We start from the raw sequence: 13,909 nt of genomic DNA, 5'->3' as shown, positions 1-13,909 counted from the left end.
CAACTACTGAGAGAGAAAAACAGTGAATGTTTGCAGAAGAAAAGAGAGGGAGAAGGGGAGAAGGATGAGAGGAAAAAAGGGAGAGTGAAAATGAGGGAGACAGGAGAGGAGGGGAAGGGAGGAGAAAGGAAGGAGAGACAGATGATGGAGAAATGGAGATGAGAGAGAAGAAAGAGAGAAAGGCCACAGGCTAATAGTTGGGGGGTGGGGAGAGTGTTCACCAGTCCCTGGCCTTGGTGGAGATGTATATGACATACAACACACTGGACTCGAGTATCTCCCTGAAGTGGAGCTCCCTGCAGCCCAGCCATTTCCTGAGGGGTCAAAGGTCCTGTCTCCATCCTTTCAAGGCTGTCTGCCAGCTCTCAAGCATGGAGTATTTATCATTGTTTCTGCACTGGGCTTAGTCAGCTTTTCCCCTTTTCTTGCTATTGGGCCAGCCTTCTCATTTTACACCCAGAGAATCGCAGTCATCCTGCCCTCACACTTAAAGATCACAGCAAACCAGTCCTGCATTCTACTCTAGCCACACGATGGGCACAAAGCATAGCTGCCTTTCAGCTGCCAGTGGCTCGGGGCCTTGTTCATCCAGGAACCCCACAAGCAGCCCTCGCGGCCACTGGGCAGCTACAGCTCAAGTAGTAGAGCTTCTGAGTTCAAATCCCAGGAAAGGAAGGAAGAAGAAAGAAAGATCCCAAGAGATTACAAAAAAAAAAATATGAAACACTCCAGACCATGAAAGTCTTGCTGCCTATTACTTCATTTTTCACCCTCCAAACTCTGCTGCTACTGTTTTGGAAAACATTTTGATTTTTGTTGGGACTAAGGCCCAGCGATGATAAACCCTATTTGCCAAAGACAAAGAAATAGTGAGTGCAGCTCCATCAGCCTGTGACCCTGAGGCAGAGTCCACCAGGGAACTGGCAGGGGTCAGGTCTGCCAGTCAGAACCACCCACAGAGGTTCTGCAGTCAACTGTGTCTGTGACTGTGGCAACCAAGAGCAAGTTCTTCCCCAAATCCCATCAGCAGCTGCAAGCAGCTCACTCAGGAGCTGTGGCTCCGTGGTCAGGTGTGACTGCAGGAACCCACGTGTGTGCAGGACTGCACATGGCACAGAGCAGCTTTCCCGTTTTCACCCTGGTGCCTGCCAAGTCCAGTAACCTGGCCTTCCACAACTCATGCACTGCTCTCCTTGTTTCCTGACCTTCCCTTCAAGATACTGTGTGTCCGTCCATAATCCTTATCTGCAATTCTAAAGTCCATAGACAAGGCCCACGTCTGACAATTTTCCTCCCTAATCTGACTGTAAATCTTGCCTAAACTAACCTAAGGCTATTGATTATGGCTACCTTATTACTTAATTCCATTAAGTAGGATTTTTATTACAAAAGTGACCATGAGCTTAATTAGAGGGTCAGCGTGGATCCTCTGAACTGATGGACCAACCAGTACCAACAGATATTCACTCGACATGAGTCACCCGCCCTGCCCTGGGCTTGTCCATTTATCCCCCACACCCTCTAGTCCCACAGACATCCTTGGCTGCTCTGGAGAGCGACACACTATGGAGAGAGTAGGCAATGTACTCTAGGTTCCAGATCTACCTGACCTAGGACAGGAGGCGTCCATCCTGGTTCTGATGCTCCTGCATCACCACAGGCACATAGAGGTTCCCTCCCCAGCTGCATGGTGGGGGGGGGGAAGCTAGAATTTCATGTACTCCAGGAAAGAAGAAGACAATGGGGGAGAATGGTCGGGGATTTTAGAGGCCTACACAGATCCTCACCACATAGTTCACAGAAAACCAAAGGAGAGAGCCCAAATCTACTTCTTTTCCAAGGAGTCAAAGAAACAAGTCTGAGTCTTCCCTACAGGACAGTGATGCAGGCTGATGAAATCCAAAGAAAAGCAGGACACGCATTTCTACCACCCAAATGCCTTTCTCCGTGGAAGGTTTGTTCCGTGAGGAGACAGGACCTTGATCCACTGGGAGACAGACTCATGGTGGGGTTGGGCCCAGTCTGGACTACTGGACAGACCACTGCATAGTCCTGTCTCTCTAATACCAGTCATATAACCATCAGATGGTCTTTGCCAGAGCTACAATGTTTATTTTCAATCTTATAAACTCTCTTCTGCAACAGTAATTAGTGTCAGACAGTGTATTTTCTGGTTAATGCAACCCTGCACCTATAATAACTCAAATCTGAGATTTCTCTCTCCCCCGTGACTCCCTCTTCATACTTCAAGTCTTCATGTTTACATCTGGTTTAACTTTTTCTAATCTAAAATAAATCAGCATGAAAAGCATTAGATTTTTCATTTAGATTCTCAATTGCCTTTTATTACCGAGATAATATCCCTTATCTGATTGCGAGCAGAGGCATTGCTCCTTTGTCAGGATGTGGAAGGAACTGCGGCTTTCCAGCCTCTCGCTCTCCTCCCGTCTCTTCCCTTCAAGGGCGGAGCCTGATGGGCTTCTGATTTGAAAAAGAGACACCTAGAGATGTTGGGGTATATTATCTCCATCAATCTCCCCCAATTAAGACACAGGGAAGAAGGCAGCCTCTCCGCGGACTGATGAGCGGCGGGCAGCACGCCTGCCCACCGCAGCCCCTGCTCGCTTGCAGGTATGAGTGACAGCAGCAAACCTGCAGCTCCTGACAGGAGCTTTCCATGCAAACACCAGCCCAGGAGGTGGAATAAGTCAGACATAAAGGCATGTTCATCACCCAGTAACTAAGTCAAATTGAGCTGAAGTAGTTTTGTATATCAAAGAGAAAGGTGTCCCCAGATTCCTACAATAGTCCTTTCTCTGTGCTCCACTGCGTTGCCTCTCTTCTGCAACATTTGCTTCTTATGTCAAAAATTCCCACAACAAAGTGCATTTCTTGTACTATGTGGACCATTGTGAATTCCCAGGCCCTGCGCTGACAGTCCATTTCAGAATCGGGGACCTGGAAGTCACTCTGACTTCAGCATGCCCCTGGAAAGTTTTCAGAATCTAATAACCTACTGGAGTCTATAATCTTTGATTCCATTCCATGGTGGTTGTTTTTCTGCTTCTAAAGCAATATAGGCAAAAAAAAAACCAAAATAAAGTAGGGCAAGGCGGCTCTGTCCATGGCTCACACCTGTCTCCAGAACTCCCTGGTCAGGTGAAAGACTGGAGAGACAGAGGGAAAGATCATTTAACATTTGATACATTTACACTCCTGGCTGCTCTGGGCTTTTATTATTTTGAGCAATCAGACTGAAAGCAATCGAAAAGAAGTCTTTTTAATACCTGGTTTTTACATCTTCTGCAGAATTAGGGATATAATGATTTGGGCTCGCTAAAGGCTAGGACAATTTGGTCCCTAATGGCTTTATCACAAGAAAATTATAACAGCTGTACTCTGGCTGTTCCGTGAGCTGCACCCTGCCAAATGGTTCCTGGCGTTCTATAATCTCCATGGCAACACTGGAAGGAAGGGCCCTTGATAAGCCCATCTTGAAGGCCAGGAGGCGTGGCTCTTAGTATTACTGCTCATGAGAAAATCAACAGCAGTGCGATCAAGAACTGAATGGCAGTGAATTCTTCTGGTAGGCTCTGAGGACACAGGGCAGAGAAAGCTTCCAGTCAGAGCAAAGCCTAGACCACAATCCACAGCTGCCCAAACAAACGGTGCCCTGTGAGCATGCATGAATATTCATGTATGCAAAGTGTATATTAATGAGACTAGTTTTTAAAACATGTGTCATGAAAGAGCTCTGATATAGGCTGAAGCTACAGTTGAAAGCATGGTATATAAGAAGAAAATCCTAAAGCAGGTACCGGTGCCTCACACACGTAACCCTTGCTACTCAGGAGGCTGAGATCTGAGGATGGCGGTTCAAAGCCAGCCTGGGCACTAAAGTCCATGAGATTCTTATCTCCAATTAACCACTGGAAAAACCAGATGTGATGCTGTGGCCCAAAGAGTAGAGCAGTACCCTTATGTTGAAGAGCTCAAGGACAGTGCCCAAGCCCAGAGTTCAAGCCCCATGACAGAAGAAGAAGAAGAAGAAGAAGAAGAAGAAGAAGAAGAAGAAGAAGAAGAAGAAGAAGAAGAAGAAGAAGAGGAGGAAGAAGAAGAAAATCCTAGCCACTGTCCCCAGGAGTCTTACCAACTACCCTATTTCTTGTCTCTGTAGACTTGAAGATTCTAGCTGCCTCAGGTAAGAATACATGCCAGTAATAGTAATATTACCCTTCTGCATGTGACTTCTTCCACTTGATGTAAAATGGTAAAGCCATTTGCCATTTCCTTTCAGAAAATACCCTTTCTCTCTTAGCTCTATTTGTTTCTCTAATACATTATTGTTTCTATAGCCTGAATTTTTTTCCAAGACACTCATTTTTTGAGCTGGCTCCATGTCATTTTGGGGTGAAGAAAGGATCTAGATTAAACTCAAAAAGAAATGAAGTTACTTCATTATTTAGAATTTTATTGATAAAAAGAATGAGAAAAGTTACAAGTGACTTCCACTTTGTAACTTCATTGAGCAAATTACATCTGGTATCTATGCACACATCTTTCTATCTTCAGATCACTGGGAAATGAGTAAATTGACAAGTCAACCTAATATACGTTATATATGCCATCAATGAAGACATCTACTCTCACCTTTACCCTAGCCTTGAATTCCCATCCAAGATGCCTTTCATGTGGTTTTGCTCATATACTTATTCATTCATTAACATATTCCGTAAATAGCCAGTGAAGGCTGACCTGACAGGGTGTCATAGAACAAGTCATGAGTAACCTTCTCCCTGCAGCTCTCAGAGGCTACCACCTCTGTGCCCTTTGGTCCAAGGGCTCCTTATGTTTCCTCATCATGGATACAAGTATTTGAAAAATAGCTGGTAGCAAGAATAATCACATGGTCCCTAAAATTTCCCTCTGTTCTCAATTTCCCTTTACTGCGGGCAGAGCCTGTGAATATGATGATGAACAGTTCAATGATGATGTCGCATGACAGGACATAAGGGCTTTGCAGATGCAGTTAAGGCTGCATCCGTCAAACGGGAAATTGTATCAGGTGGACCTAAACCTACCTAGAAAGATTTTTGAAGAGGTCAAGAGAATCCAGACATTCTGTTGCTGATCTTAAAGAGCCAAAACAAACAAACAAAATTAGTTTAATCATCTGTAGTTAAAGCCACATGGCAAGGAACTAAGGACAGAATGAGGTAGTAAAGAATGGTCTCTTGGTAACAGTTTGATTAAAAAAAATGCCAGTCCTACGACCACAAGGAACTGAATTCTTCTAATTACTAGAGATATTGGAAGAGAACTTGGGTCTTAAAGTAGAACTAAGCCTGGAGGAAAGAACTCATTATTTATAACATCTTTCCAAAAGACCTTGATTCCATCGTTTCTGTCGCTAACTACCTTGTTTCAATTAACTGGAATTTATCTGGGTCATGAGTCATGTTTTCTAGATTTTTTGAATGCCCAGTCATTTTTTAATTAAATGCAAAGACACTGTGAATTCTATAGTATTGGTTGCAGGATTTGGGTAGAGGCTTATAGAGAGGCTATAATTCTGTTTTGCTGTTACTTCACTTGAGAACTGCTTGATTCATTCAAACACTGTATTTTAAATTGTTAGAGAATGTCTTAGTGAAACGTCCAAAACATGGGTTCAAACCCAGGGCTCCTTAATTCAGTGACGTCCTCAGGGTGACCCGTGGCCTGAGAGCACTGAGAATTCTTCACCTCGTGATTCCCCAGGACAGTTCTTTCCTAGCCGCTAGTCCTTTGGCTTATTCTCAGAGTTTTGGCCTACACTGCTCAGATGGCTATAAAGCCAGGCTCGAAGAGACCCAATACAAACTTCTGCAATTCTTTCTAGCTGTAGTCACTTCTCCTGAGCCCAGAAAGACGTTGGACTCTTTAGGTTCCCCTTTTCTGGGTTACCAAGTGGGAATTGTGGGTTGTTTGTTTGTTTGTTTTACAAAAAACTCTTCCCCTTCCTTCGTCTTTTACCTTCACTCTTCCCAACCTTCCGTGAGCAAGGTGCTCATGTCTCCTTCTCAGTGCATTCTTGCTGAGTCTTCCGGGAGTCAAGGCTCTGGTTAGACACTCACTGGCCGCCTTCCTCATCACCAGAAGGGGTAGGAGCCCTGCCTTAGCCACCTGGGCTCCCAGCATCTCACACAACTCCTGACACACGAAACACTCTGGATATCTATCTACCTGCAATTTATGTATGTATATATACATAAATATATCTATATATTTAAAGCCCGGCTTATAGTCTTTCTCCTTGATTTCTCTGCTCACTAGAGAAAGAGTAGAATCTATATCAGAAAAACAAAGACGGGGGAACTCCACACTGGAGAGAGGCTTGATGAAAGGCCCATGGGAAGCAGGAGAGAGGACGGAGCTGCCTCCCGCCTTTACCCAGCATGGGTCACATGTCTCTGTAGCGGCATTTTGAGCGCCATTGGATCCAGCCACTACTATCTGGAGTCTTCATGTTTCCTTCTCTCTTCCCTGGCACTGTGGAAGATGCACGGACCTCAGAGCAGGACTGACCTCAGCGCTGCTGCCAGGGGGCAGCCAATGTCATCACTCCAGGCCTCCCAGGCATTTCTCTTTGGAAAGATGTGACTCACGTGACCCACACAGCTGCAGTGAGAATCAAAAGGGTGATTCAGGGATCAGCCGACCCCAGTCTCCTTTGTCCCATCTCTGCTCTCACACAGCTCACACACAGTGGTCCCAGCCTCCTCCCTTGACTGTGCCAATCACACACCCGCACCCCACACACCAGCTGTCCCAGCATGCCATCTCTCACTGGCGCCCTCATCGTTTTCTTCTCAATTCATGTGGTGGCAAAAGATGGATCTGGAATGTCAGGTGAAGGTTTCTGAGCTGCATCAAGGTTGCATATTTTATCAGGTTAAATGGATTTGGCTTGTGTGTAGACGTGGTAGACCATTTTCCCATTAGACACTGGCTCAAGATTTGATCCCCAGCATTCAAGAAAGCAAAAACAAATACATCACTGCAGATTTCTAGACCCTGCCTCTCCCACTGCCCAGAGGTCTGCATTCTTACAAAGTTCTCTTGGGTATTCTAGAGTACACAGAAGTACGAGCACCCATCAAACCTCTATGGGGTTATACAACCCCACTTAGACCAGTGTCTGATGGAAGGTCTATCTCACATCAAAAGTCCCAGGTGAAATCTGGCACCAAGGTCTCAGGGCTGTAAGACCATCTCTGAGGATCACAGTTCAAAGACATCCCAGGCAGGAAAGTCTATTCAACTCTTACCTCTTATTAACCACCAAAAAGCCACAAGTGGAGCTGTGGTTCAAGTGATAGAGCACTACTCTTGAGCAAAAAAAAAAAAAAAAAAAAAAACCCAGGGACAATGCTCTGGCCCTGAGTCCAAGCCCCAGGACTGACACAAAAAAATTCCCCAGGTAAGACAAGCATTGTTGGCACATACTTGTAACCCTAACTAAGGCATCTGGGGCCCCTAGGATCCCAGTTCAAAACCCAACTAGGCAGAAAAGTCTGAAAGACTCCAATGGACCAGAAAAATGCCATACTGGAGCTGTGGCTCAAGTGGTAGAGTACCACCCAGGCCAAGAAAGCCGAGCAAACACAAGGCCCTACATTCAAGCCCCAGTGCTGACCAAGATAAACAGAACAACAGCAAAATTTCCCTGATGAGCTGGGGCGTGGCTGGAGTGGCAGAGCACTTGCCTAGCAAGTTTAACACAGTGATTTCAATTTCCAGTACAAAAGGAAAACCAAAAGGCTCTGCTACCTGCTGGTGCTTCCCATGTTCCATGACTTTTTATGCAGGAATTGGACATACATGAACTCTGTTTTCATGGGTCTCATTACATGAATTCTGTGCTCATGTGTCTCATATATGAACTCTGCTCACAGATCTCATCGTTGGTGTAATTCTCATCTGACCCCAGGTGAGGTGGGTTCGGGGTACCAGCTCTATTCAGTTCACAGGCAATTATAATGAATCCCTGAATTTCTTGAGGTATGAGGATCTCCCCTGGCCAAGATTATTGAAGTGGAAAGGCTGCTTGCAGGGGGACACCATCCCACAGGCAGAGGCCACCATTCTCCCTGCATTTTCCCTGGGTCTGAGGGCCCCAGTGTCTCTCATGCCTTGGGGGTGGCAAGGTCAAAGATGGCAAATAGAAAGGTACACTGGATCTTGAATGAACAAAACTTGCTTGTATTTGGTTCTGCCCTTGTGCTAGGCACTGTCCTTTATGTCATTGCTCATCTGATCCCTCCAGCAATTCTACTAGGTTATTAGCATCCTCATGTTTATGACTAAAAATGGTCATCTGAGCTCAGAGAGGCCAAGAAAATGGCCAAGGTTATTTAACTAGTAGGCACAAAGTATTTCAATCCTGTGGATTCACCTTGAGCTGCAACCATGCGTTTTCCCTCCCCCTCCCCCTCCTTTCACTTGGCTGTGATGTGGACAGTCTCTCCTCACCAAGGCCCACTTCTGACAAAAACTACAACAATGATGCCAGATCTAAGAACCACACATTGACATCACAGCAAGTCTCTTGGCAGCCTCTGCCTCATCACACATCCTCGGGACAGGACCTCTGACAGCCAACCTTTTCTACAAAGGGTGAGAGAAATGTTGGAAGAGTATTTGAGTAGGAGGCATTTGGACACTGGCTATCAGAAACGGCCAATAGATGATGGTTTAGCACATATTCAGAGAGCATGCAAGATCTGAGGTTGAGTCCTGACCTGTTAGTGGAGGGGAAGAGATGATCAAAATGTCTACCATCCTTTGTAAAAGAGTCTTTTCTCGGCCTGCTCATTCTTTTGTTACAGCCAGTCATCAGCAAATCCCAGAAAATACCTAGCTAGAAGGTCAGGACTTCAGGACGAAAAATGAGACACAGAAGACTTTGATCTGGCTAAAGCTCTCCAGCTTGGTTGGAAAATACACAGAATTGTTACACATCTTTTGATAACTGTGAGAAGAAAGAGAATGCTTGTTTTGCCTCCTGTTTGGACTCAGTGACTTCTTTATTCCCTGAGTCAAGTTATCTTGAGTCACAAGCTCTTAAAACTTGAGCACTTTGATTTTGCAACACTTCAAGATGCCCTAGACACTTGAAAATATCCATTAAAGCCCAAGGCAGTTTTTCAAACCATGGAAAACATGAAACCACCTGGGCAGAAGTTTACTTTCAGCCATGATAGAGTATCCAGGCAAAAGCCAGGCCACAAAGGTTTCTAGCCTTTAGACAGGAAGCTGTGCAGAGCCCTGGCCCTCTGGGAAAGGACAGTCTAGAGGGGAAGAGACCTGTGGTAATCCCCACCTGTGGTTTCCAGGCTGTAGCCTTGAGTGAAAACGCAGTAGAGCCTAAGGCCTCACTGAGAAGAAGCAGACACAGGACTCATGGCAGCAGTTGCAGCCAGAATTTGTGAAGATCGGGGAACTTCACAGAAATAGAAGAGTACCAGGCACCTACAGGGAACTCTTCAAGTCTTTGGCTGAATATTGATCAGCACCTGCTAGAGAGAAAACTACACGAAGACAGAAAAAGAAACTACCAGAAAGGGAAGACTTCAGACAGATCGGTAAAGGGCCAAGTTCTTGCCAACCCCAATGCCAGATGTCTGATACACGAGACATCAAATAGATTCCTCAGTAGGTCTAGCTTCTACTAATTTGTTAGTATGGTCTGGAGTATGCTCTTGATTCAGGGACGGGGACGTGGAGAGGGGGCACTAGACAGAATACCTCTGTTTGGAAACAAGGAAGCTGTCTTGCTCCTTGTGGACCCAACAGAATCTTAACCAGACCCTTCCCTCAAGTTCTTCTCCTTCTCCCCTCTTCTTCTCAGAACTGTCTTCAGACTTCACCAAGGAGCACAGTCAGCCCTGGGTGAGAGCCAGGCCTGCAGTCAAGCTCGCTTTAGGTCTGTTCCCATTCACCTCTAAATTAAGCCTCAGTGCACCAAGCTGCTTGTAAGTCCCTTAACCTCATGCCGGAACAGAGCTCAATACTCTTCACAGGAACGCAACCAAACCATTCAACAGTACAAGATTCACAACATCCAAAACTTAATTTAAGAACCGCAAAGAAACAAGAAAGTATGACTCGTCATCAAGAGGAAAACCAGTAAACAGAAGTAATAGTGATATGGCGAACAAGCAATAGGGACCTAATAAACACTGCTGTGCAGCTTTTCCAGGTGCTAGAGAAAGAAGAAGACATTATGAACTGGATCAGGAGGAAAAATGAAGCTGTAAGTAGCCACTAGATGTGGTTCTTTGTTGTGTTTGCTTGTTGTTTATTGCCAATGTGACCCTGCTCTAGGTCTAGAATGATGGTGACTTCCGGGGTGGGAGGGGGGCAGGTCATAGGCACATGTAGGTTTTAAAAGTTCAACACGGTCCTTACACTCCATGAGAATTGAGCACTACTGGCTACCCTCCACTCTTACCCCCCTGCCAAGAGTAGGGATAGAGAGATGTAAATGTTATAGGTTTGAAAAAGATTAAAAGGTAAGATAAAGTGTGATTTCTCGATGCAAAAACTTTCCCTAGCTCATGTCAGAAGCTGTTACCTCTCGGCTGAGCAAACCTTGGTATATAAACTCCAGGCTGAACCAAAACCAGAAAGGCCTTAACCATCAGTGAAGACACGCTTACTCACAATCACACTCTAGGGGATGCAAGCACATCACAAAGCTATGGCTCCTTTTCCTAAAGTTGGCTTCACCAATTGAGCTTGGCTTCACCACTGAGCTTGGCTTCACAGTGGCTCTTAGAACATGTCTGAACCACAGTATACACAGGCAGAGATCAAGACGGGGCCATCCAGGGCCTGATCCAGCTTTGTTTATACTGAGATGAATAAACGCATACACAGGGGAAGAGGTATGCTTCATAAGCTGCATATTAGGGTCCACAGAGACCTAGGCTTTGCACAAAGATAAGCATCCTGAACTTCACTTCCAACCTGAGTTACCTTAAAGTACCTCAGCTTCTGGTCATAGTTCTTACTCAAGCTGGTTTAAGGAAGGAAATGGGGGCAGCTTAACCACCCCAGGGCTGGAGTTATACTAGGTCACTGTCATGGAAGTCCAAGTCTGTAGATCTTTCCCTCAATCAAGCAGATAAAGAGGTGCTCACAGAAAGAACTTTAAGACCACAAGGTTTTCACAGTACGAATCCTCAAACTCCCTTTTACAGGAGAACCAACAATTTCTTTGACCAAGAACCTTTGTGTATTGGGAGAATAGCCCAGTGACTTGGCTCATTTCTCACTCCATTGGGCACTTCATGGTCACAGTTCAGAGCAGATTAATGGACGGCCACTGAGCTCATGGAAGAGGAGGAGTCACTGGGTCAAGTCCAACAGCAGAGCCAAGGGGCTCTTAATTCGGCTCGCTCATTGGTTCAACTTGGGAAATGGAACAAGGAAGTTTCCTTTTTCCTACTTTTCTCCATCTAAATGTCTCAGTGAAGATAATCATAATAGTTCAATGGACTAACCATGGAATATTTTAAATTCCAAAATGTTTTCAATTCCATGTTGAAAAAATCTCAGCGTTCAGAAGAATAGGAGACATAGATCTCTCAGTCTGGCAGCTTCCATACATGGCCTGTCCTGAGCCCAGGAAGCGAGCCCTGCCTGGGCCACTTCATTCATCCCAGATGTGAGGAAACCGCCCAGGTGATCAGACTGACTTCTGAGGGGGTGAAGCACCAGAGACTGATTCATTTAAACAACCGTGGCTGGGCCCTGGGCTGTGAGGGTCAGGGAGGGATCATGTAGCTGCCATGGTCATGTACTTGAACTTTTGCACAGTCTTCTGTAAGACACTTCTTCACACCAGTATCTCAGCTGTGGCCATAGTAATGAAGGAATAAATGAAGTTCTGTGCATAAGCACATGAAGCGCTGCCCACTGCGTAAAGTTTAAAACCGTGTCATCAACGATTGCAAAAGGTGTGATGATGTCATTCAACAAGTTTTTTCCCCCTCTTTGGAGAACTGGCAAATAAACCTCAGTGAAAATTATGCACTGATAAAATTCTGTTCCCATCTGATTAATTACTTGTGAATAATAACATCTTTGGTTTCTTTCAATTATATTCTAATTGCACACCTTTTGCGGTGGCTGATTGGGCCATGAAGTAATGAACAGCGATTACTGAATTTAATTAACGCCATTATTCCTGTGGCCTTTCCATCTCTGTTGTGAACATGGAAATTCACTCTGCCAGCACTGACACTGGAAGAAGCCAGCCTTGACCCCTGCAAAACCTGTTCCTTCCACAATGCCCTGGCTTCCTTTTGTCACTGCCCAAGAACAAAAGATCCGAAATATTTGCCAGCATTCACGGGGCCAGGCTTTCCTAACACCATCACTACCCAGAAAGGTTGCCTTCTCATTAAACGCTGGCAATTTGCATATTACATTCATCAAAAGAGATGGGTAAGTGAGCTATCGGAGAGTCAATTACAGTGTCGTTCGTAATTTATTCCATGAACAAGACAGAGCTGATCAGATTTCATGTGTGTTTACTTTCCCAGATGATAACTGCTACAGCTCATAGCAATTGTAGAATGCAAAACGATGTCACAGACTAATGTATCTACCCCACTTTGATATTTAAAATCTCCAAAGTTTTTCCTCTGCTTCACAAAGTTGTCTATGTGTACACATTAGAGCTCACCCTCAAAAAAAAAATAACTGAAAAAGGTCCTTTCTTGAACAGTTGTGTTTTAACTTGATTGAGACAGGTCATTTCTAACATATCAAGAAACAAATAGGAAATAGCCAGGGCTAGAAACATTGAACTTATAGACATGTAGTTTCTAAACGTAATACCAATGATCTACTGGGAAAGACTTCGGAGCCTATAAAGTATTATAAATTCGGATGTTTGGCGTATGTAAATGACATTGACCCAGCATGCGAGCCCCCAACAATGCTGTAAAAACTGGAAGGAATTAAAGAATTTGTCTAACAGTAGATGCACTTTGTTCGGCCCCACCAGACACTTCCTGATCATCAGGTAAGTTCGCACTCCCCTCCCCACCAGCCCCGCTGTACCTCATATCTGCTGGCTGACTGCTGGGAACCCGGCAGGCCTTGGCACATGTGGAAGAGACAAACTTTGGCTCTCCTCTGGGCAGGAAACCAGTTGTTCTTCACAAAATCCATGACCATCACATGGGTTTTCAGCTCTGTGCTAAAGGTGTCTATCTGAAAAGTCCGGTGTCTCGGCCATCCCGTGTGGCCTGCCACACTCTGCTGCCCCGGAATTGCTGTGAGCATTTCCAGATCGCTGAGTGATCCCTGGAATCTTGTGACTCCAGCGAGCCAGCCGGGCAAACACAATTTTCTTTGTTTCACCCAGGTATTGAGTGCAGCCGGAGGGACTTGGGGAGCGTCCCAGCCAGCTCCATGTCTTCCAGCCCCACAGCCTGAGGTTCCAGAATCCCAGTTGCAGAGTGAAGATTCTAGACATACAAAGCTCAACAGTGATCTTTGGATGGGGATTGGTGGGGGAGGAGAAAAGAAAACAAGACAAAACAAAACCAACAGAAACTTGTGACTGTGATCCAACCAGCACCAACCTCCCGCCTGAGCGCACAGGTCAGTCTGTCCTCTCCGATTTCAAAGTCGCCAGCTTCTTCCCACCACTGTCAAGTTCTAGACAAAGGACTTGCTGCTTTACCAAGAGCTTCAATATGTTGTACAGTCTCTGGGCCCTCAGATCCAAATAAATTATTTACAGAACTCTGTACAAAGGAACCTGGACAGATAATTGCTGCTTTTTAGAATTCCTGCTTTTTCTTGCCAGGACTGAAAGGAACAAGTAGACACTGCCTCCTGACACAAA

At 45.3% G+C, this 13,909-nt stretch overlaps 1 protein-coding gene across 3 annotated transcripts in view; it reads right to left on the bottom strand.

The window, feature by feature from the left end:
* Positions 1-13,507, bottom strand: part of C15H10orf90 (chromosome 15 C10orf90 homolog) — a 184,812-nt gene extending 171,305 nt beyond the window's left edge. For 2 of the 3 annotated variants that reach the window (XM_090345613.1, XM_090345614.1), the window contains exon 1: positions 13,117-13,504. In XM_090345613.1, coding sequence (XP_090201739.1) covers positions 13,117-13,341 — 225 coding nt within the window. In that variant the 5' untranslated portion in view covers positions 13,342-13,504. Of the gene's footprint in view, positions 1-13,116 lie in introns of all 3 variants that reach the window. The other variant, XM_090345616.1, reaches the window with a different exon arrangement.
* Positions 13,508-13,909: the final 402 nt, after the last annotated feature.

This window comes from Megascapheus bottae, chromosome 15 (genome assembly GCF_031878675.1).
Source record: "Megascapheus bottae isolate mThoBot1 chromosome 15, mThoBot2.hap1, whole genome shotgun sequence".
Taxonomy (NCBI): Eukaryota; Metazoa; Chordata; class Mammalia; order Rodentia; family Geomyidae; genus Megascapheus; species Megascapheus bottae.
Note: the sequence above shows the minus strand (reverse complement) of the source record. Positions and strands in the feature narration are given on the sequence as shown.